We start from the raw sequence: 23,996 nt of genomic DNA, 5'->3' as shown, positions 1-23,996 counted from the left end.
TTATTTTCTAAAGTGGATATCTTCTAAACGGATATGAGCCGTAAAGTACAGGATGCCCACACTACAATCCACAGTCCCAGAGGTCCAAATAACAAGGAGGGCCCAGGGAGGATGCTTGACTGTTTCTCAGAAGGAGAAACACGATAGACTTAGAGGTGTATGGAGAGGGAACTGGGTGGGACAGGGGATGGGGAGGGAATGAGGTAGGGTGATCAGGTATAGGGAGAGCAGGGGAGAGAGAGGACAGAAATCAGCCATGGGGCCACTCTATGGCACACCAGAGACTGAGGATGCAGTGGGGGATGAGGGAGGTCCCAGGAAGTCTATGGGGGTGACTAGCTGAGACTCCTAGCAGTGGGGATATGGATCCTGAGGTGGCCACTTTCTGTAGCCAGGCAGGACTCCCAGTGGAGGGATATGGACAGCAACCCACCCACAAAACCTTCAGAATGTGTCCTACCTACAAGATGTCCAGGGACAAAGACAGAACAGAAACTGAACAGCCAACTGTGATGGTTTGTATGTGCTCTGCCCAGGGGGTGGCAGTTTTAGAAGGTGTGGCCCCATTGGAGTAGGTGTGTCACTGTGGGTATGGGCTTTAAGACCCACATCCTAGCTACCTGGAAGCCAGTATTTTCTTAGCAGCCTTCAGATGAAGAAGCAGAACTCTCAGCTCCTCCTGCACCATGCCTGATGATAATGGACTGAACCTCCGAACCTGTAAGCCAGTCCCAAATAAATGTTGTCTTTATAAGAAGAGTTCTTGGTCACAGTGTCTGTACCCAACCATAAAAACCCTAACTAAGACACCAACCAATCCCTGACACCATTAATGATACTCTGTTATGCTTGCAGACAGGATCCTAGCATAACTATCCTCTGATGGAAATAGAGGCAGAGACCCACAGTTAAACATTAGATGGGGCTCAGGGAGTCTCGTGGAAGAATTGGGGGACAGATTGAGGGACCTGAAGGGGACAGGGAATCCAGAAGAAGACTAACAGAGTCAACTAACCTGGACCGTTGGGCACTCCCAGAGACTGAACCACCAACCAAAGAGCAAGCATGGGCTGCACCTAGGACCCAGCACATATGTAGCAGCTGTGCAGCTTGGCCTCCATGTGTCCCTGAATTTGTGACCTGCCTGTGGATCCCATTCCCCTAAATGGGTTGCCTTGTCTGACCTCAGTGGGAGAGGATGCGCCTAGTTATGTGACTTGATGTGCCAGGGTCAGGGATACCCATGGGGAGGAGAAGAGGAAGAAGGGGTGGGGAAGGACTGAGAGGAGAAGTGGCATGTACGGTGAATGGATAAATAAATGAAAAACAAACAGAAGAAAAACCTAAAGTTTAAAAAGAACATCAGTGGGCTGGAGAGATTGTTCAATGATCAGAGCACCTCTTGCTCTTACGGAGTCCAGAGTTTGATTCCCAGTACTCTCATCGACAGCTTACAACCACCTAGAATTCTTTTTTTTTTTTTTTTTTTTTTTTGGTTCTTTTTTTCCGGAGCTGGGGATGGAACCCAGGGCCTTGCGCTTCCTAGGTAAGCGCTCTACCACTGAGCTAAATCCCCAGCCCCAACCACCTAGAATTCTAACTCCAGGGAATCTGATGCTCTTTTCTGGCCTTTTATCGAGGTGTCCTGCACATACACGCACGTACATACCCACATACGCATGCACACACACTTAAAAATAATTTTTTTTTTGGTTCTTTTTTTCGGAGCTGGGGACCGAACCCAGGGCCTTGTGCTTCCTAGGCAAGCGCTCTACCACTGAGCTAAATCCCCAACCCCTTAAAAATAATTTTAAAAAATCATTAAAAAATAAGATATTAGGGCTGGGGATTTAGCTCAGTGGTAGAGCGCTTACCTAGGAAGCGCAAGGCCCTGGGTTCGGTCCCCAGCTCCGAAAAAAAAAAAAAAGAACCAAAAAAAAAAAAAGATATTAATCATCATTGTAATAAGTAGGGTAAACTGTATAGCCCAGGTACAGCATAGTCTATATCATTTAGGTACGCTCAAGAATTCTCTGTAGTATTTATTACACCATGATATCACTTCACACCATTTACTTCATGATACATTTATCTCGGGACATAGACTCATGGCTAAACATGACAGCATCTGCCCATCATGTCCACTTTTAATCCGTGGTGCCATTTATCATCGGACTACGAGTCTGAGTCTCTATTCTTTTAGTTGAAGGCCAACTATCATTTCTTCTTGCCAACTGGACCGGCCTTCGGAGAGTCTGTTCAAAATGCTTTAGGAAATACCTCTATTTCTCTTGACTCGTTATTTGTGTCTGTTGTATCCCTGGGTTTGTTTTGATGATAGGCAGGCCTACCTTCTCGTCTCTCTCCTGCATCCTGCTGAACCTTTCCTTCTCACCAACATGTCTCTGTTCTATCTTCTTATCTTGTATGTGTGTCCCACTGGATTTAATCAGGGTCACTTCACGAATAGGAGTGGGGAGGGTTGAACTCACGGAAGCTGCATTTACACCTGCATAGGAATGGACCTAGCAATGTGCCTTTACGGACAATGGTGGGGATAGAGGATCCTGGAGACTACCCCTTCCTAAGGAGGTGCCGGCAGTTAATGGGTGAGGGAAAGACATTGTCTTCAGATAGTATCTACTAAGGTCAATGAAGGAAGGAAATACTTTGTAGCAGCCTATGAGTCACTAGACTGGGTCAAGCTGATAAGGGTTTTTTTTTTTTTTCTTCTCTTTGTCTCTTCTGGCTGGCCTCCAAGATCCCACACAAGAGGCAGAAATGACAACAGTCACTCAATCCCTCTTGCTCGATGGACCCAGTTGTGGGGTTATTTTCTTGGCAGCTTGAGCTTCAGTGCTCTGGGCTCTTTCTCCTACCTGATAAAGGGCAGCAATGGCTCTGCACCCAAGCCTTGGTTGGCACTAGGTTTTCTTCCTTGGCTCTTAACTCTAAGTCCTGTTCCAGTGACAAGGTTAGATCCCACATGGCCTAGAGCCCTCCCTTGCTCTTTTCCATGCCTTGGTCACAGCTCTAGCTGAGAACCACAGCGGGAGCCCTCCTGCCCGGAAATAGATTTCTCAGTTCCTGCCTGCCTCTCTCATCCTGAGAACAGTGCCTGCTTAGACCCTCTCTTCTTGAGTCCGTCTGCTAGCATCCCCCAGAGTCCTCCACCAAGACCTTGCCGATTACACTCAGATGTCTGCCATCCTCAATGCCCCGTAGCTAAGGGATAGAATTAGAAGCGGTAGGAATATGATAAAGATGGTAGAAATTATAATTTTACTGAATGACAACTGTGTGCGAGACCCGGCCTGAGAATGGCACACGTGGCACGGCAACAGCTCCAAACAACAATAGACTACGTTCTCTGCACTTCCTCTCTCCCGCTCGTTCTTCTTCTCTCCCTAGCTTCCCCTCCTCCTCCTCCGCTGCGAGTTAAACTCTAGGCCAATAGCAACCCCTTAATTTGCAAATCCAATACTTTCCTCCTCCTACATGAACTCTGTGTGGCTTCTGAAGGAAATGGAACACTAATAGCTAAGAGGTCAAAAGGGAACTTGGCGAGGACTGATATTTAGAAGAAGCCACAGGCGAAGGGAGGTTCATAAAGGTGGAAGTGGTTTTCAAAGCCAAACCCATTGAACAAGTCCCCAGTTCCCTTTTGCCTTCTGTTATAACCTTTTAAATGCTGGTTTCTCAGGGGTACAGCTCACCCTCCTTCTCTACCCTGTCTGATTTTTCCCTTCAGCTATTACCTACATTGGCGTTCTGTCCTGCAGACCCCTTGGTTTCAGACTATGTTTTCTCCAACTGTGAGACAATTCTAACGTTTTGAATTCTTTTTTAAGATTTTATTTTACAAGGTGTGTTGCCTGCAGGTATGTCTATGACTGAACCACAGACATGCCCTGTACCTGTGGTGGCCAGAAGAGGATGTAGTCCCCCCAGAACAGGGGGTTCCAGATGGTTGTTGTAAGCAGCTACAGGTTCTGAAAATCAAATCCAGGAATTTTTTGGTTTTGTTTGTTTGTTTGTTTGTTTGTTTGTTTGGATACAGGGTCTCTCCTTGTAGCCCTGGCTGTCCTGGAATTCACCACATAGACTACGTGGCCTCAAACTCTTCGTCCTCAGTGCTGTTCGACTATTTTAAGGCACTAGATTTGTGGCACTTTGATATAGCAGGCCTAAGAAACAGATCCTTTCCAAATGAACACTGAGTTTGCAACTTTTAAGGGTTTTCCCCTTTCGTCTTTTTGTCTAAGAACATTAACAAGAACATAAAAAAAAAAAATCTCAGCATGAAAACACTGACCTGCTGCGATGGTCAATGCTGTCAACTTGATAGTGTCTAGGTTTACTTAGGAGACAAGCGTGTGGGCGGGCCTTTGAGGTTTTCTAGATTAGATTAAGGTGAGAATAAATGTAAGATTGGAATGAACTAAGGTAGGAATAAACCGGGCGCCATCCTGGACTAAATAACAAGGCAGCTGGGTTCCAGCATCCGTGGCTCTCTGCAGATGAAATCCCACCAGCCACTTCCAGCCAAGACTCCTCATTATGATGGGCTTCTCAGTGAGCGGAAACAAACCCTTCTGTCCATCAGTGGTTTTTGTAGGGTATTTTATCACAACCAGAAGACAACTAATACACCTGCTTGAATCAAACGAACCAAAAATCACCTTTGGGGTTAACTTTAGCTGTCTCGGCCTGTCACCTCCAAATCTGAGCTGTGCTCAGGTCCTGCACTTAGCCCTCATCCCTGTCTTAGTCCTGCAGCCTGGGGGTGGACCCTGCTTTGAGATGACAGATTTGCCTAAGGCGCTCCCTTGTGCTCCCAGCACTTGGGAGCTACTTGGCAGCTTTTCTCCAGTGCCTGTGATAACAGTTTCCAGGGTGTGGCGCTCCCACACGGAAGATGCTCAAGGTGGACTTAAAGGACAAGGCTGTGCCTTCCTCCCCGACCACCCCACGGAAAGCCACGGGAGAGGAGGGTTGGCAGGGTTGGTGGGAGGGGCTCCATCTTGGCGGAGCCCCGAGGGCCACGTCGCCAGGGGCTGGGGGGGCGGGGCCCGCGGGTCACGTGCCGGGCCTCCCGCGCACAGCTGGAGGCGGCGCTCGTCCTCCCCACGAGCCGTGGAGCCCGTGGCGCGCGGGGCATTGTGGGCCGAGGGGCGGGGGTTGGGAAGATGGCGGCTCCCAGCCTCCTCAACTGGAGGCGGGTTTCCTCCTTCACCGGGCCGGTGCCCCGCGCCCGGCACGGACACCGAGCGGTGGCCATCCGGGAGCTGATGATCATCTTCGGCGGGGGCAACGAGGGCATCGCGGACGAGCTGCACGTCTACAACACCGGTAGGCGGCGGCTCGGCGACCCCGCCTCGGGACCGCGGAGGGGGAGGGGAGGCGCGACGGACGCGGGCCTGACAGCTGTCACCGCCGGGTCGCCGCTTCCCCAGCCGGGCAGGCGGCGAGGGAAGATCGGCTGGGTCGGCAGCCCGAGCTCGCAATGTGCTGGAAGACGGCTCGGTGTTCCCGGTTCCTCGGGCTGGACGTGACTCCGCCGGTAGACATCGAGACACCCCGGCCCATCCCTCCCGCGGTCCCGAGACGGCGGGTTCCACGAGCTGGGCCTCTCCCCCAGGACTGGTCACTGAAGGGGCGGAGATCCCGCCAGTGTCAAGAACAAAACCCAACCCAAGCCGGGCCTCAGTGGTCTTTGCCTTCTTGCACCCATCTTCTTGGAACGAAGAGAGTCGAGGGGCGGGGAGGCTCTTCTGGCTCTGTAACTTCGGTACACTTAGTACCGGGCGGAAGCCGGCAAGACTTTCTCAGTCGACAGTTCTCTAAACGGGCGGGGGAGGGAGTTGTGGGTGAACCCGGAGTGATCCCTGCAAAACCGATGTATGTATATGTATACGCTTTGCCCTTCCGGGCTGGTCCTCGCAAAGAGGGCTGTCATAACTTAGGCACCGGTGCACAGCATAGTGTCGCTTGTCAACTGGGCAGGCTTTGACCTACGTGCTGGTTGGAAGTTTACTTTCTCCAGTTACAAGTAGTCTAGCAATCATAGGTGACTAGTAAGACTAGTTACTGTATTTGACGTTGATATAGCTCACAGTCAACCACTTTGATGAAACACAGTAGTCCTCTAAAAGCTAAAAACAGTAGTTTTTACCCTCCCCAGTACTCCAACAGAAAAAGTTTTAAAGATACTTGACCTGGTATAGTGTAAATACCCTCGGCTTAGGAAAATTGGGTCTGTTTTGAATCTTGCTTTGCCAGTTCAAAATCAGCATTAAAGTTACCAAGTCTTTCTAAATCTCAGATTTTCCACTTCTGTAATGGGGGTGGCACTCACCAGGGTTTTTCTAGGAGTTAAATGGTGCAGAACAGGTCTCGTCTTGTCTCTTCTCTTCTCTTCTCTTCTCTTCTCTTCACTTTTTTTCCTTCCTTCCTTCCTTCCTCAATACAGGGTTTCTCTGTGTAGCCCTGGCTGTGCTAGGACGAGCTGTGTAGTCCAGACTGGCCTCGAACTCACAGAGATCAGCCCATCTGCCTCTCAAGTGCTGTGCTAGGATTAAAGGCATATGCCACCATTGCCTGCCCCAGATCTGGGTTTTCAACAGCAGCATTAATACATTTGGGACTGGTGACTTTTGGCTGTGGGTGCTACTTTGTATGTTGTAAGATGAATGCTGGCATCCTCAGACTCAACCCATGGCTTTGTAGTAGCACCTCCATCCCAGTTGTGACAACTGAAGATTATTTTGGACATTGTAAAATCAGTATCCTTGGGGGAGCAAAAGACTCCCCCATTGAGAACTGTTGGAATAAAGGATGGAGATGTGTGTATGTGTGTGTGTATGTATGTGTGCATGCATGTATGTACGTATACACACATATGCTTTGATCATATGTACAGATCCCATGACTGATAGACTTATCAAACCCATGGAGTGTGGTGACTTGTTATAATTGATTTTAATCTTTTTCAACTAGTTACCAATCAGTGGTTCCTACCAGCTGTCCGAGGAGACATCCCCCCAGGCTGCGCGGCCCACGGTTTTGTCTGTGACGGTACTAGAATCCTAGTATTTGGGGGAATGGTTGAATATGGAAGATACAGCAATGAGTTGTATGAGTTACAAGTAAGTGTTCCTCACGTTTATCTTCAGTCCGAGTGCTAATGAGATTGTCGTAGTTTTAAAAAGATTACAGATATTGCATTGGTATAGGTACAGTGCAGGTGCTCCACATTTCTAGCTTCACCGACAGGTCAAAGTCTCTGCCGTCTGAGGTCGGGAATGACACTGATAGCATAAAGATGACACCGTGCTTGCCTGTGTCACGTTAGGTTTTTGTGTCTGGTGCAGCTGTCCTTTAGCCTACAACACAAGCACCTCCCAGCCAATGACAGGAGACTGCGGGGCCCTGCCACTTGGTGTTTGGAATCAGTATTATCTGTGGTGGTGTCTGGGCATTTCTACCATGGGAAAAGCAGTGTCTCAGGAAGAAAGGAACAGCTCCCTTTAACAGTAGCTGCAGTCTCACATGGGCTTGCTAAGTTTGACTTGCTCCTTACACCCGCCTGTCGCTGTTGACTATTGTTGCTATGTCCCAAGCACGTCCCTGATCATGAGGGTGTCTACCACTTGGCAGACGTGAGGGATTTTACTTATTTCCAAGCAAACAGCCATTTCAGATAGTTTAAAACAGAGGATTCTCATGGCCAAAATACATTTTGGGGTTTGGTTTGTTAAATGAGTTTTGTTTACTTAAAAGTTATTTAGCTTTCATGGGTTATCTAATCTTTTTTAAATGACATCTACTCAAAGTTCTACATACAAATACTTAAATTCTTTTCACTTGGCAAAAGTCAGTGAAAATACTACTACTACTAATTATTATTACTACTACTTACTACTACTAATTATTATAAGTTTATAGAAGATTCGCCCAGATGTCTATTAATACATGCATATACCTACATATATACCTATAGCTTTGTGAGACAAATTTCACATAGTCCAGGCTGCCCTTAAATTCACACAGTAGCCAAGGTTAGCTTTCAACTCCTGATCCTCTTGCCGTACAAATTCTGGGATTCCCATAGCCAGCCTTACCGGGACATACATTTTACTCTCAGAAGTTAACCACTTCTCCGAATATGATACACACCTTTAATCCCAGAACTTGGGAGGCAGAGGCAGTCTTGTGTCTTCTGTTGGCAGCCTGGTCTACACAGTGAGTTCCAGGACAGCAAGGGCTCCATAGTAAGACCTTGTCTCAACAAACGAATCAGAGTTAGTCATCTATTTGTCATTTGTCCCAGAGGAGCTCATTGGCTCTTCTGAGGAGATGCAGATGTTTGGTGTGGTGTTTCACTGTTGAAAGTGTAGACATAGAAATGTTTCCTGCCTTTATATGAATATGTTCTTTTTTAGGCAAGCCGTTGGTTATGGAAAAAAGTGAAACCCCAGCCCCCTCCTTCCGGTTTACCTCCTTGTCCTCGGCTTGGACATAGCTTCTCTTTATATGGTAACAAATGCTATTTGTTTGCTGGTTTGGCAAATGAAAGTGAAGATTCAAATAATAATGTCCCCAGGTACGCTCTCTTATAGACCAAGTGCTTATTTTATATTTAGGTTAAAATATTTCATCTTTAGTTATCGTAAGGCTTACTTTAGATTTTATATTTGAGACTAACAATAAACACGTTTTACATATTATTTTTTAGTCCCTAGAGAATAATTTTCAAACTTTTTCTAATCAGAAATAATCTTATTAAATCAACACTTGTATAATTGATTATGCCAATATCTTTGTATGTCTTCAGCTATAACTCACAGTAAGTGGATTATACATAATACCAAAACAATAACATGGTTATTTTAAAATTGGTTTTGTCTGAAAACTTGGTATAAACTATGGTATTAAGTGAAAGCCATTGTTGTTATTTCGTGCATTCTGTTGGGTCATATTGCATTTGGAAATACTGTCCTCTTTTTCCAAAGACAATGAATCACGGACTCCCTTCCTTTGTGCTTGCTTTTTATTTTTATGTTACTTTTTGTATTTTTTAACTTTCTTTTACTTTTTAAAAAATATGATCTTTAATTATTTTCTGTGTACACCAGGCTGGCCTAGAACTGGGAGATCCGCCTGCCTCTGCTTTCTGAGTGCTGGGATTAAAGGTGTTCGCCACCACCACTTTATTTATTAGGTTTTTCCAGGCAGGGTGCTCTGTGTAACAGAGTCCTGGCTGCACTGGTCGTCCTGCCTCGCCTCCCGAGAGCTGGGATTAAAAGCAGCCAAACTGTTTACTGGACCTAGCTGAATCCCTAGAGTTGTCGGGTGGCAGTGTAATGGGCTTGATTTCTTAATCTCATGTGTGCATTACCCATTCCTAGAATGTAGCATATAATCGACTGGGCATATTGACTTTCTGTTTATAACTGGATGAAATCATTTCTTCTTAATCTTTTTCAAGGATTAAAATTTTTCTTTTGGACTCTAAGCATTCTTTACATAAGAAAACATTTTCTTTCATATGTTACAATTATTTTTTTTTCTATTTTTTGTTGTTTGGTTGGGTCTTTTGAGAAAGGGTTCCTTTATTTGCCTGTATAGCTCTGGCTGTCCTGAAACTTCCTCCGTAGGCCAGGCTGGCCTCTAACTCACTTAGAGATTCACCTGCCTCTGCCTCTAGTGCTGGTAGAGTGCCTCTAGTTCGCCACCACTGCCCAACTACATGTTATAAATACTTTTTCTAGGTCTTTGCTTTAAACAAGTTTGTGGGGTTTTTTTTGTTTTTGTTTTTTTTTTTTTTTTTTTGGTTCTTTTTTTCGGAGCTGGGGACCGAACCCAGGGCCTTGCGCTTCCTAGGTAAGCGCTCTACCACTGAGCTAAATCCCCAGCCCCCAAGTTTGTGTTTTTAACCTTGACAACATTTCCTTTTACTGTTTTGTGATTCTATATCTTGTATAAGAAGGCAGTCTTTCCCCAAGGTTGTAAAGAATAATATTCTGTAGTTTCTGGTACATGCATTTTCTTTCTGCACCAGTGGTTGTACACTCCTGTGAGTGCTGCAGGCTTTCTGCTCTTTCCTAGTTCAGTTCTAGTAATCCCAATACCGCAGCAAGCAATCTCTTGTCATCTTTTTAAAAGTAGTATCTCATATAGCCCAGGCTAGCCTCAGACTTGGCGTGTAGCTAAGGATACCCTTGAATTTTATATCCTCTTGCTTCTATCTCCTGAGTGCTGGGATTACAGTCGTATGTAACCACACTAGGGCTTCATTCATTCTAGAAAAACATCCTACCAACTGAGCTGTAGCTCCACCCTGGTGTGTTGTAATTCTTAAATGCCTGGGCCTTTTCTAAGATTTCTGGATTTACAAGCTGTACTTTGTGAACCAAACTCTCTTGTTTCTTATTTTTGTTAGTAAAATTTTATTGAAATACACTCATGCCCTCATTCATTTAATTATTGCCTTTGATTACTTTTATGTTAAAACAGCAGTTTCTCTCATCAGTTCCCAGCACTGCCAAAATACCACCCTACAAAAAAAAAATCCTAAGCAGAGTTGAATAGTTTCAACAGACTTTAAGGCCCCCAGAGTCTAAAATGTCTATTATCTGTCTCTTTACAGAGAACGTTTGCTCACTTCTCCATTGGATTTAATTTTGTTTTATTGTATTTACCTTTCTGTCATTTATTATGGCATTTGCTCTCAGTTCCTGGCACATATCTTTGATAAGAGTAAAGACTTTTTAAAATATACATATTTTATTTAGTTTTATTTCTCCCCCCTTTAAAGATAATTTAAAATTTGTGATGATGAATTTACTGTTTCTTTAATACATTTTTAATTCCATTATTAATCTTTGAAATATGAGCTGCATTTATTCTCAATACCAAGTTGCACATCACTTTATTGTTACCAAATTTTATTTCATGGTTTGCTGAATTAGCATTGCTAGCATGGTATATGTGTGTATGTGTATGTGTATATATGTTTCACACACATATACATATACATATACACACATACATTTATACATACACACACTCCATACCCTGGGGATTCTTCTGTGTTAAAATTTGATCTTAGGGGGTTGGGGATTTAGCTCAGTGGTAGAGCGCTTGCCTAGGAAGCATAAGGCCCTGGGTTCGGTCCCCAGCTCCGAAAAAAAGAACCAAAAAAAAAAATTTTTTTTTGATCTTAGCTGGGTGTGGTGGCCATGCTTTTAATTACAGCCCCTGAGAAGCAGAGGCTGTCACATTTTGTAAGTTGGAGATCAGGCTGGTCTACATAGTGAGACCCTGTCTAAACAAGCCAACAAACACACACTTGATCTCCATCTGTGATGTTCATTTTGTTTTCAGTTATGTTGTTTCTTTTGATATTGCTTAGGGTGGATCTTTAAACAGTGTTTATTATTTTATGTCTTTGGATGTTTTGCCTGCATGTATGTCTGCACATTTGTGTCTGGTACAGGTAGAAGCCATAAGCCGGGTTCAGATCCCCTGGAACAGTTGGTCATGAGCCTCCGTGTGGGTCCTCTGGAAGAGCATCCAGTGCTCTTATCTGCCAAGCGAGTTCCTTCCAGCCCTAGAATGAATCTTTTTAAAGACCTCACTTACTGAATGCTTTCCATATATAGTGCTTTTATTGTTTCCCTTGTTCTTATTTGTTTTTGATTTACAGTTTTTCTCTTTTCTATCTGATAATTCTGTTTCACTAAGCTGTCCAGGAATCATCACACTTAAACAGAAATTATCATGTCATTTTGGGAATAAGTTGGTAAAACTGCCATATGGATTTTTTTGTTGTTGTTTGATAATTATATAAAGTCATCATGAAATACAGGAAGCTTCAGAAGCCTCGGTTTTTCTTCATTTTTTCTCTTGTTTCACTTGAAACAGTTCTAGTTTACAAAAGTTAAGAGTCATATATTCCTGGTCTCCTCACCAGCTTGCTAGCATGTTGTCACGTTTGCTCAACTGCCCTACCTGCACACACACACTTTGAAGTTTTAGGCATCCTGCGACCTCACCCTTACATATCGCGCATGCCTCTTTTAGAGTTTTGATTTTTCTGAGAAAGGGTTTAATCTGCCCTGGCTGTCCTGGAACTTGCTTTGTGACCAGGCTGGCCTCAAACTCAGTTCCACCTGCCTCTGCTTCCTTAGTGGTAGGTTAAATGATTTATTTTTAATTATGTATATATAGAGTGTTTGTGGGTGTGGATGCCCAGCGAGGCCAGAGGCATCGGCTCTCCTTGCAGCTGGTGTTACAGGTGTTTGTGGGCCACCGGATGGAGGTGCTGGGAACTGAATTCATGTATGTCCCTTGGAAGAATAGTATATGCTCTTAATCATTGAGCCATCTCTCCAGTCCCTAAACTTTGAATTTTTTTGTTCTAAAAAGTTTTGCTTTCTTTCCCCCCACCTTGAGTAAAATATTAATAGGAAATTGAATGGGTTGACATTTTGGAATTGGGAGATAGCTCGGCAGGCTAAGCTCTTGACTTGCCAGTTGGAGGACCTTGGGTTTGAATGTCCAGTACCTACATAAAAAAACTAGATGGATATAGTGGCCATCATGTAATTTCAGCTGATAGGAGGCAGAAACAGAAAAAGTCAGGGCAAGAGTTTCTCTTGCCAAAACAAACTAAGTTTCAGGTTCAGGAACAGACTGCCTCAATTATAAAAGGCAGAGAGTGATTGAGGGGGACACCTAATGGCATTCTCTTGTTTATGCATGTATATATGTGTGCCCACATGCATGTATACCACATGTACATGCATTTGCAAAGAAAATAAAGATCGTGTTTAAAAAATGTCAGATTGATGAAAGTTCTTCAAGAAAAGAATCTGGTTAGAACAAATTTAATGCCAGTTTCTAAATTTAAGACCTGGTTTTGGGCATTTCTATGACATTTGACAGTGCACAGAGGAGGTTACAAAGCCGTGCTTATTCCAGAAAGCAGTGGCTTCAAACATTTGCCAAAAGAGCATCCATAATAGTGGTCCTGGTGTCTGGTGCTGTGTAATAGACTACTGATACAAGATACTAACACTGCCCATAAGATGATTAGGGCACAGAAGAGATGGCTAAACCCTGCAGTGGGAAAACTTAAAGCGGTCATCCCCACGTCTGATAGTTAATGGGGTGGCTGAAGGATAGAGCCCACTAGGCTGTCACCTCATATGCCTACACATGGCTACTGTTTTGAGACAGGCTCTGGACTACGTAGCCAAGAGTAACCTCAAACTTGTGATCACTCTGTTGTACCTTCTGACTGCTGAGATTATAGGCCTGTGCCTGTGCTTGGGATTGCATTGCTGAAGACTGAACTCAGGCTTCCTGCATGCTGGCCAAGCCCCCAAATGGCCTGTTAGATGGTGGTTCCACAAGCAGTGTTAGAGTAAGAATGTGTTGGCTTTTTACAACCCAGCCTTGCCATCTGTTGTTCAGAGAAGTCACAGACCAGCCTAAAATAAAGGGGAGACGGACCTCATCTCGCGAGGGACTGTGTGTTAAAGCCACCACTGTTGTCATTGATAAGAGTGTGGGCCGGGTGTTTTGTGCCTTCACTATTAAATCATAGCAGGTGCCCAGGGCATAGCAGAGTTTGGTAAGTGTGTGTGAAGTGGGTGAGTATCTGCAAGTTTTGCTTGCTTACTGCCCTTGTGTACTAGAAGAATTTTTTACAGCAGGTATATGGTAGACATTTTTTCTTTTCAAAAACGTGTGTGTGTGTATGTGTGTGTGTGTGTGTGTGTGTGTGTGTGTGTGTGTGTTTTCTTGTGAGTTTATTGCACTGTGTGCATGTAGGTGCCTTCAGAGGAAAGAAAGGGCCATCAGGTCCTCTGTAACTGGAGTTCCAGGTAGTTACAGCCACCAGATGTCAGCACTAAGAACCCAGCTTGAGTCTTCTGCCAGAGCTGCAAGCGCTCTTAGCTACCAAGCCATCTCTTTTTTTTTTTTTTTTTTTTTTTTTTGGTTCTTTTTTCAGAGCTGGGGACCGAACCCAGGGCCTTGCGCTTCTTAGGTAAGCGCTCTACCACTGAGCTAAATCCCCAGCCCCCCAAGCCATCTCTTAAGCCCCCTTTTCTTTTTCTTTCTTTCTTTTTTTTTTTTTTTTTTTTTTTGAGATAGGGTGTGTCTGTGTGGTTCATACTGACCTGGAACCTATCACCTTCCTGCTTCAGACTCCTGAGGGCTGAGATTACAGCCAGGCACCACTATGTGGCTAGTATATATTACACTTAGAAATCAAAATAAAAAGGCAGGAAAGCGTACACTATCTGAACATCCTAATGTCTTTTGTGATGTCGTAGGTATCTCAATGATTTCTATGAGTTGGAGCTGCAGCATGGCTCTGGTGTTGTGGGCTGGAGCGTTCCAGCCACCAAAGGCACTGTGCCTTCTCCACGGGAATCCCACACTGCTGTTATATACTGTAAAAGAGACTCTGGGAGTCCTAAGATGTATGTCTTTGGTGGGATGTGCGGTGCTCGTCTGGATGACCTATGGCAGCTTGATTTAGGTAATCTTAATTTGACTCAGGGATTTCTTATGATTAGTAAAGGAACAGTTTCAATGTATTTAATTTTTTTGTTTGACTATTTGTCAAGTTGTACTAAGATTTTAGTCAGCATTTATAGTCTTAGGAACAGATGAGACATAATAATTTTGAGCAAATGAATGTTCAATTATGGTAGCAATTTTCCTCTTTTACTATCACCATTAGTCCGGGTTTTCTAGAATGGTCCAGCTCTGTGCTTATTGCTCTGATGTAATTGTCAGTAGCACCCTCTGTCACTCAGAGCAGTGTCTGGTTAGGTTGCCAATCGGTGTGGTTGTCCTCACTGTCTTAGGAAGTATGGCTTTCACAGCATGTGCTAACCAGTGGGAAACCCGCTGGGCAGCTCTGTCTGAAAGGACTCTAGAAGCAAGCAAAGGGAAATGTGCTGCTTCTCCTTGACTTTCTTATGAAGTGTGCTCTTACTTAAAACTTTAAATCAGAAATATTATTTGTAACTCAAAATGAATGATGCGTTAAGCACACCTCTCCAATATAAATGTTTAATTAAAGTGTAAATAGATTTCTGATTGGCAGTTTTTTTTGTGGTGTGAATGAATCTCATCTAAAACATTTGAAACATTTTTGTTTTATTTTGATAAATATTTCTCTTGTCCTATTTTTTAAGTGTATAAATTGAGATGATTTGCTATAATTAGATAAAATTCCTGATTTGCTTGTTTTTATTTCTAGAAACTATGTCATGGTCAAAACCAGAAACTAAAGGGACAGTACCACTCCCACGAAGCCTTCACACAGCCAGTGTTATAGGAAACAAGTATGGCTCTTGTTTGTTGTTGGTTTTGTTTGTTTGTTTATTTGTTTTTACCAACTTGAAAGATTCATACCAAAAAAATGAAGATGCTACTTTCTTAAAAATAGATTACTAGACTTTGTAGTGCCTCCGTGTGCTAAAGTAGTCTGTCTGTGGGAGCTGAAGCACCTGCATACCATTACCTGTCAGGACTGCCTGTGATACTTAGCTTCCTCTCCGTGATGTCCTGGAGAGTCATGGTGTCATGACCATCCACAGGCTTCGCCAAGCTGCTTTGTCCTCTCTGTGGTTAGATTCCCAGCAGCCTCATGGTGGCTCGCATCCATTAGTAATGCCAGTCCCGGGGAGTCAGATGCCTGGCTGGCTTCCTCAGACACCAGGCATACATGTGATGTCTATGCACACATGCAGGAAAACCATCCATACACATGAAGTAAAGTATGTTTTAGAGAGAATTCTCTCTCATTGGCAGTGTCAGCCTGGGAGAGCAGGGCCTAAAAACAAGGCAGACTAAAGTCTCATTCGATAGCCAACTTTATTCAGAGCACTAGAAAATTTATATCTCAGGGTTAAGAAGAGTCACATGACTAAGGTGTTCTATCATAAAAGGACAAACCACATGTGGCAAAACATATTTTTTTCATACAGGCATATGAATAACAACAGCTGAAGTAAACTGTCTGCTACACCTGGGAGGAGCATGAACACACATTCCAAGAACAGTTGTGTGCTTTGAAGAAACTCAAGTCTCAAGACTCTTGTTTTCTTGGAGTTTTCTCACATGCTCTCAGTTCTCACACTGCTCCATTCCTGAACTGTGTTCCGACAAGAGTCTTTGGGTGCTGGGAAAAAGTTTAAGCTTACTTATTTATCTGTTTGACAATGCTGGAGTTTGAACTGAGAGTCTTAGATGTATCTCCTAAATGTCCTACTGCCCCAGAGCTACCTTACCAAGCCCCCCCACCTTTTTTTCCAAGACCAAGTTTCACTGAGTTGGCCAACCAGGCCGGCTTCAAACTTGTGATCTTCCTGCCTCAGCCTCCCTAAGTAGCTGACTTGTAAACCTGCACCATCAGGCCTGGTCAAGCATGGTTTCCCCACAACTTCCGGGCAGTGGGGACTATAGGCATTCACAGCCACACTAGGCTAAAAGTTGTTATAGTTAAGGAATAGAAGTGACCAAAGTTAGGTGAAATGTCACCTTTTTCAGCCAACATTTTAGCTACTTTTTGTTGATATGATTAAAATACCCTGACAAGAGCAACTTAGGAAGGAAGGGCCAGTTCTGCTCATAGTTTGAGATGAGAGTCTACCATTTTGTGGAAGCCACTATGTCTGCTGTCAAGAAGCAGAGAGAGATGGGAGTTTGTGCTCTGACTGTATTAAGCGACTCTGGTCTTGGGCGTATTAGAAGTCAAACAGTCTTCTCTTCAGTTTACTCAGCACTGCTCTATAAAACTGTCAGTTTCCTCTTGTTACTGCCCTGCTGTGGCAACAGGCTTTTGTTCCACTTCCAAGAGTGCCCTTAAACTCAGCGTTCTCAAATGATCCTCCTCTTTGCCTAGCTTCCCAAGTGCCCATGACTTCAGATGTGTAGCACCCTGACTTAAAACGGTAAACTCTGTTTTAAAAAAGCAAATCCAAACCACTTTCTTCATCCCCTTATTTATAGAGTACTGCCTTTACAGCTCAGCAGGCAGGGAGTGGCTCTGAAGTTCTTACCAACAAGTACACTTAAGTTCATCTTAGTGTTTCTAATCCAAAAGGTAGGATTAAATCACTTAGATGTTTTGTGTTTCTTTTGTTGTCTAGGATGTACATTTTTGGTGGATGGGTTCCACATAAAGGTGAAAACACTGAGAATTCTCCCCATGATTGTGAGTGGAGGTGCACCAGCTCGTTTTCGTACCTAAATCTAGGTGAGTCTTGAGAGGCTGACTCTTGGACCCACGTGGTGTCTGTTAATAAAGTGATTCTTGTTGTGTTGCTGCTTACGAGCAGTGTCGAGCCATGGCCGTTCCTTTCTGTTCAGATACAGCAGAGTGGACTACTCTGGTGTCAGATTCCCAGGAAGATAAAAAAAACTCAAGGCCAAGACCGAGAGCAGGACACTGTGCCGTTGCGATCGGCACTCGACTGTACTTCTGGAGTGGAAGAGACGGCTACAAAAAAGCCCTTAACAGTCAGGTGTGCTGCAAGGACCTGTGGTATCTTGATACCGGTAGGTAAGAGTGCTTCAGTAAGTTCTGACCGCAGGGGCTCAGGTCTGTCTACGGATCCAAAGAATATCATTTCTTCTCTTTCCTACAACTAGAAATGGGCGGGTAAATGTCTAAGTGCTCCCCACTCCACAGAAGGATATTAGCTCCTCTCTCCTTGAGGCAGCGCTTGCTCTTCCCCACTGAGCCATCTCTAGTAACTTTAGTTGTGTTGTTGAAATCTGAGTCATCCTTTGCTGGGCTTTGTTTCAGAAGGTAGTTAGCCACTCACCAGTTTGACTCACTATAGCTTTTTTTTTTTTTTTTTTTTTTTTGGTTCTTTTTTTCGGAGCTGGGGACCGAACCCAGGGCCTTGCGCTTCCTAGGTAAGCGCTCTACCACTGAGCTAAATCCCCAGCCCCTCACTATAGCTTTTTAAAAGCACTTTTTATGGAGAAGTATTTTACTTTAAAAGATAATTTATTCCTTTTACTGTGAGGATAATTTATTCTGATAATTTATTCCAATTAATAAGGGTTACCTTATGTGGGGCTGGAGAGGTGGCTCAGCAGTTAAGAGCTCATTCTGTTCTTGCAGAGGACTCCAGTTCCCTTCCTAGCCTCCCCATGAGGCAGTTGTGTGTAACTCCATCCCCAGGGCATTGGGCACCTTCTTCTGAGCTTCGTATCTGTGCTCATGTGCACATGGGGCTCACTCCTCTCCTAAAGATTAACTGCCTTTTCTGAGACAGAGTCTTACATATCCCAGCTGGCCTTGAACTCACTATATGGCCAGTGATAAACTTGCGAGTCTTGTCTCTCCACCTTCCTAGTTTTGTCATTAAGGTGTGCGAACAACATACTTGATTTATGTAGTGCTTTTATATATAAAAAGTTGATTATTTAATGTCGGGAAAAACAATGAACAGAGCAACTAAACGAGACTAGATGTTTTCATTAAAACAGCACGGTAGCAAAGAAAGAAATACAGAAAATCCAATTTACTGATGTGTCATTTAAATTGAGATTTACAAATTATACTATTTATCTAGGTGGGGTTTCTTTTACTGTGATGAAACACCACAACCAAATCAACTTGGCAATGAAAGGCTTTATTTGGCTTGCACTTCAATATTGATACTCATCATTAAAGGAAATCAGGGCGGGAACCTGAAGGGCAGGAGCTGATGCAGAGGCCATGGAGGGGTGCTGCTGACCGGCTCGCTTTCTAATAGATCTAGGACCACCAACCTGTGGATGGCACCTCACAATGGGCTGGGCCCTCCCCCTGTTGAGCACTAATTAAGAAAATGCCCTATTCATTGTTGTCAAGCACACACACACACACACACACCACACTCAGGAAACAATGACAGAATCTTTTCTCCCTCTCACACACAGGTCCCTTTCTTCATTCCTGCTCAGATCCATTTAGTACTGCAGAGCTCAAAGGCTGAGACTCAGAGAGGGCATGTGCTTATCTTCCTAAGCCTTCCTACCTCATTTATAGTTTCCAGTTCCATCCATTTTGGTTTTTATTTTTGTTTGTTTTGGTTTGTTTTGGTTTTTTTAGCCGGGCAGGGAGCTGGTTTTTTTGAGACAGGGTTTCTCCGAGTAGTGCTAGCTGGCCTGGAAATCAACTCTGTTGAGCAGGCTGGCCTTGAAGTCAGAGATCCACCTGCCTCTGCCTCTGCCTGCCGAGTGCTGGGATTTAAGGTGTGGACCACCACTGCCCAGTACTATTATTTTTTCCAACTATAATTCTATTTGTCTTTGTGTGTATGTACCACTCGTTCACCTTTTGCCAGACATTTAGTTACAGCATTTCTTTGACGTGAATAGAGCAGCCGTAGACACAGGTGAGGAAGTGTCTGCAGAGGATGTAAAGGCCTTCGGGAGATGTCCAGACGTGAAGTAGCTAGATCAAGGAGGAGCTCTGTCTTAGCCTTTCAAGAATCCCCATTGGTGTTCATAGTGGAGGCACCAGTTCACACCCTCGGCAGCAGTGAGTGGGTTTTCTTTCCATAGCGTCCTCAGCATGGCTGTTCCCTTGGTGAGAACCATTCTGACAGCAGTGAGACTGAGTTGTAGTTTTCATTTGCATTTCCCTGATGGCCAAGGATGTCAAACACACTTTAACATGGTTATTAGCCATGGTATTTCCTCTCAGAAATTTCCTGCTGCTCAGCTCACTTTTTAATTGGTGGTTTGTTTTCTTGCTACTAGACTTTCAAGTTCTTTGTACTTTCTAGATAACAATCCATTACAGATGACAAAGGCTTTCTCCTGCTCTGTAGACAACCTCATTACTCAATTAACACTTTCCCTTGCAGAAATTAATTTCATGCTGTCCTGTTTGTTGATAATTGCTTTATTTCCTGAGTGACTGGACTCCTATTTTAAAAGTCTTACCTATACCTGTGGCTTGAGGTGTCTTCCCTACATATTCCTTTGGCATTTTCTCAGGTTTCAGGTTTGGTTCTTTTTTTTTTTTAAGCTTTATTTATTTTATGTGCATTGGTGTTTTGCCTTTATGTATGTCTATGTGAGAGTGTTGGATCTCCTGGAACTGGAGTTACAGTTATGAGCTGCCATGTTGGTGCTGGGAATTGAACCTGGGACCTCAGGAAGAGTAGCTAGTGCTCTTTTTTTTTTTTTTTTTTTTTTGGTTCTTTTTTTTCGGAGCTGGGGACCGAACCCAGGGCCTTGCGCTTCCTAGGTAAGCGCTCTACCACTGAGCTAAATCCCCAGCCCCTGTAGCTAGTGCTCTTAACCGTTGAGCCATTCCTCCAGTCCCATTTTAGCCTGATGACCTTTTTTACTCCCTTGTCTCTAGAAGTTTTTGGAATTCCTTTTTTTCAGTTCCTGCCATTTTTAAATCTTATGATGCGGGTGGCTTGTTTATTAGAAAGAGTCTTCCATTATAACCCAGGAGGCCTCAGATTTGCAATCCTCCTGCCTTAGGTGTGCGCCACCATTCTTTCTTTGGTTTTTTTTTTTGTTTGTTTGTTTGTTTGGTTTTTTTTTTTTGGTTCTTTTTTTCGGAGCTGGGGACCGAACCCAGGGCCTTGCGCTTCCTAGTTAAGCGCTCTACCACTGAGCTAAATCTTTCTTTAGCCCCCATTCTTTCTTTGTTAAAGAAGGTTTTTTTTTATCATCATCATCGTCGTCGTCGTCGTCGTCGTCGTCATCATCATCATCATCATCATCATCATCATCATTTGTAGGTCTGTGGTCTGAAGTTTAGTAAGCGCAAGTGAGTGCAGGTGCCTGCAGAAGCCAGAGACAGCTGATCCCCTGGAGCGGGAGCTGTCCATGGTTGAGGGCCACGGAACCTCACAGCTGCTGTAACTTCAGTTCCCTGTGAACCAGGCATGCACATGGTGCCCAGATATACATGAAGGCAGAACATCCATAAACATAAAATAATGATGAAAATATTTCTAAAAGGTCATATTGTGATAAAGTAGATAATGGGCCTGCTGAGCTACAGGCTTGTAGACCTCAAATCACAAAGATGAATTTTCTTAGCTAACTGTGGAAAGCCGGGAGCATACTTCCTATCCGTTGTGAAGCTCACTCATGCCCTAAGTGTACATAGACAATGGGATATTGTATATATAATCTTAGATCTGAAAGATCCGTTACTCATTGTGGAAACGTTAGCAATATTTTACACCAAGGTTATATGCTTTGGGCAATACTGATTTTGTTAAAGGGGTATGAAAATTTCATATTTTTCTAAAGTATATCCAAGTCATTTTTCATTTCTGGCACGTATGCTGTTGGTTGAAAATCAGTTCTTTAAATTAAAAAAATTCTAAAGATAAAATAGCAAAGCAATAATATAATACTCAGTTACACCCCCTCAGCCTTTTAGACAAGATTAGTCATGTTCAGGATAGACCTTCAGGTTTCTAGGATTAGACATGTTTTCATCCTGAGTCTAATTACTCAGGTAGTTTGGGATTGGGTTGTTTATTTGTATGAGAATCTGAGTAAAATCAGAGCTGTACAGCACTGTGATCTCACTGACTGGCGTCATTTAAGGATATTCAGTAGACGACGTAGTGCTCATTGCTGGAGCTCTCAAAGCTTCTGTACAGCAGAACTATTGGCAAGTTATTGATGCATTTGAAACTAAAGGGTTATGTGGATATTTTTCTTTAGAGAAACCTCCAGCACCATCACAAGTCCAGTTAATCAAAGCTACTACCAACTCTTTCCATGTCAAGTGGGATGAAGTGCCTACGGTCGAGGGCTATCTTCTGCAGTTAAACACTGACCTGACGCACCAAGCGGCATCGCCTGACGCTTCAGCAGCACCAAATACGCTAGGTAAAATAAGTGTCAGGCATGAGGAATGCATTCTGCTCACGCGCTTTTAAACCCACCACGTAATCTTGTGGTTATGCTGGGTTCAGGACGATGCATGAATTTTAGCGTGTCCTGGTACACGCCTGGTAAGCCGGCTCTTTGAAACTTGACTGTTGTCCTGTTTGTTGTAGTAGAACTCAGAAAGGTACATAGAGTTCATTCTAGTCCACTTTAAAACTGATGGTACGTGAGTTCCAGAAGTGTTTTTAATTAGCTTTCAGAAGTACTTTACTGCTTTTTGGAAGTATTTTTAACTGAACAGACCCTTGGAAAGTAATTAAACTCGTTACAGTCTTCAGGAAGGATTTCAGCAACTGTTAAGTAAACTATTAAGAAACAGCTGAACTTGAGTAAAGATGATATGTTAATCTTTAACATGCATATTTACAACTATTCACAACATAGTCTGTGGATGCTAACGAAGAGCACATCAGTGTGAACTTTCTCATCCCACAGGAGGCAGGACGGACCCTCACAGACAAGGCAGTAATAGCATCCTTCATAACAGTGTAAGTTGAAGCTTCCGCGATGACAAATGCGTGTTTACGGCTGTACTCCCAGTTTTTACTGAGATTTTTCTGTATATTACTCTGAATAACTGATTACTCCTGGCTTTATATGAGAATCATCTCCGAGCTGTCCAGGCAGCCCTGTTCTCACAGGGCTGGGGGTGCGGCTCAATGTTAAGAGTGCTTGGCAGCATACATGAGACCCCAGATTCTTTCTCTAGCCCCACAGAAATAAAAGGGAAGAACAATTCACAGGCTTCTTATGACAGAAGCCTTTTCATGAGTTTATATTGCGACATTCCAGAATGTCACAATATATTCTGAATCTATAAAACATCTTTAAGTATACTTTCATAGTTTATATTTCATTTACCAAAGAATATCCGTAGCTAAATGAACAACGGCAAGTTTGCTTGTTCGTTGAAGCCGTCATGGTAAGCATTTGGATCAGATAATGGCTCAGCTTAGTAAAGTCCATCATTTTCTCTTGATAAACTGCTATGGGTACCGCTGGACCACAGGAAGGGATGAGGTGTATCCTGTTCTGAACCTAACTGAGGACTGAGGGTGTGAATCAATACCGTAGTTGTCCAGGAATGAGGTCTTACAGTTTTTGTCCATTCAGTTTGTGAGGAGCCTGTTTCAGTGGACAAACTATGTGTATAAAGGTATCATGAATATTATATGTTATGTGTGTCTGTGTGTACCGTAAAGTACTGTTGTCCTCCTGTTCTTGGATCTTGCTTAAAAAAAAAAAGAGTCCTTTAAACCATTCTAGCTTTCTTTTAGTATCTAACTGTGCCCTCCTAAATGAAGTCATAGTTGGGTGTGGTACCACACCTTTAATCTCAGCATTCAGGAAGCATAGGCAGGTGGATCTCTGTAAGTTCAAGGTCAGCCCAGTCCACATAGTGAGTTCCAGGACAGCTAGGACTACAGAGTGAGACCCTGTCTCTAACAGCATGGACAGCCTTCTTGAGGAAGTACAGCCCAGGCTTCCTCTGGTCTCCATACACATGTGCAGACATGTTTACATGCACAAACACACTCACACATACAGAAAAAAATAACAGAAGGTGAAGACTTGGTGATATCTCTCCCCATGTCCCTCTCCTGCAACCTTGAATCTCTGTAGTTGGGTTGGACTTGACGCCTGTATCATGACGACAGCTTGTTTATAGATGAGCCATGTAGTGTGTTGTTGGTATGTGCCTTCACATACAGTTTAGCTTTTCCTGCCATTAGCTGCCTTTTCATTTTCTTGTTTTTTTCCTATAATTTATATTCAGATTCCAGCAATTACTTTTTTTTTTTTTGTCTTCTGGAGCCTTTCTTCATGCTCATGTTCAGGGCCTCCTAAGCCTGTTCAACACATAGTCTTCTTTTTTTTTTTTTTTTTTTTTTCTTTTCTTTTTTTCCGGAGCTGGGGACCAAACCCAGGGCCTTGTGCTTGCTAGGCAAGCGCTCTACCACTGAGCTAAATCCCCAACCCCCCCTTTTTTTTCCAACCCCCTTTTTTTAACTAAGAAAAATTTGTATGATCCA

The 23,996-nt window shown here is 43.6% G+C and overlaps 1 protein-coding gene across 4 annotated transcripts in view; it reads left to right on the top strand.

Annotated features, from left to right (window-relative positions):
• Positions 1 to 5,114: 5,114 nt before the first annotated feature.
• The window catches only part of Hcfc2 (host cell factor C2), a 31,952-nt gene continuing 13,070 nt past the window's right edge, over positions 5,115 to 23,996 (top strand). The window contains exons 1-9 of one of the 4 annotated variants that reach the window (XM_039079037.2): positions 5,115 to 5,352; positions 7,000 to 7,148; positions 8,445 to 8,605; positions 14,349 to 14,557; positions 15,287 to 15,371; positions 17,181 to 17,287; positions 17,401 to 17,589; positions 21,736 to 21,903; positions 22,399 to 22,451. In XM_039079037.2, the coding sequence (XP_038934965.1) occupies positions 5,190 to 5,352; positions 7,000 to 7,148; positions 8,445 to 8,605; positions 14,349 to 14,557; positions 15,287 to 15,371; positions 17,181 to 17,287; positions 17,401 to 17,589; positions 21,736 to 21,903; positions 22,399 to 22,451 (1,284 nt within the window). In that variant the 5' untranslated portion in view covers positions 5,115 to 5,189. Of the gene's footprint in view, positions 5,353 to 6,999; positions 7,149 to 8,444; positions 8,606 to 14,348; positions 14,558 to 15,286; positions 15,372 to 17,180; positions 17,288 to 17,400; positions 17,594 to 21,735; positions 21,904 to 22,398; positions 22,452 to 23,996 lie in introns of all 4 variants that reach the window. The other 3 variants (NM_001008357.1, XR_005486622.2, XM_039079039.2) reach the window with 3 other exon arrangements.

The sequence above is a fragment of the Rattus norvegicus genome, chromosome 7 (genome assembly GCF_036323735.1).
Source record: "Rattus norvegicus strain BN/NHsdMcwi chromosome 7, GRCr8, whole genome shotgun sequence".
In the NCBI taxonomy this organism is placed as follows: Eukaryota; Metazoa; Chordata; class Mammalia; order Rodentia; family Muridae; genus Rattus; species Rattus norvegicus.
The sequence above is the reverse complement of the archived record's forward strand: the minus strand, read 5'-3'. Positions and strand labels throughout refer to the sequence as shown.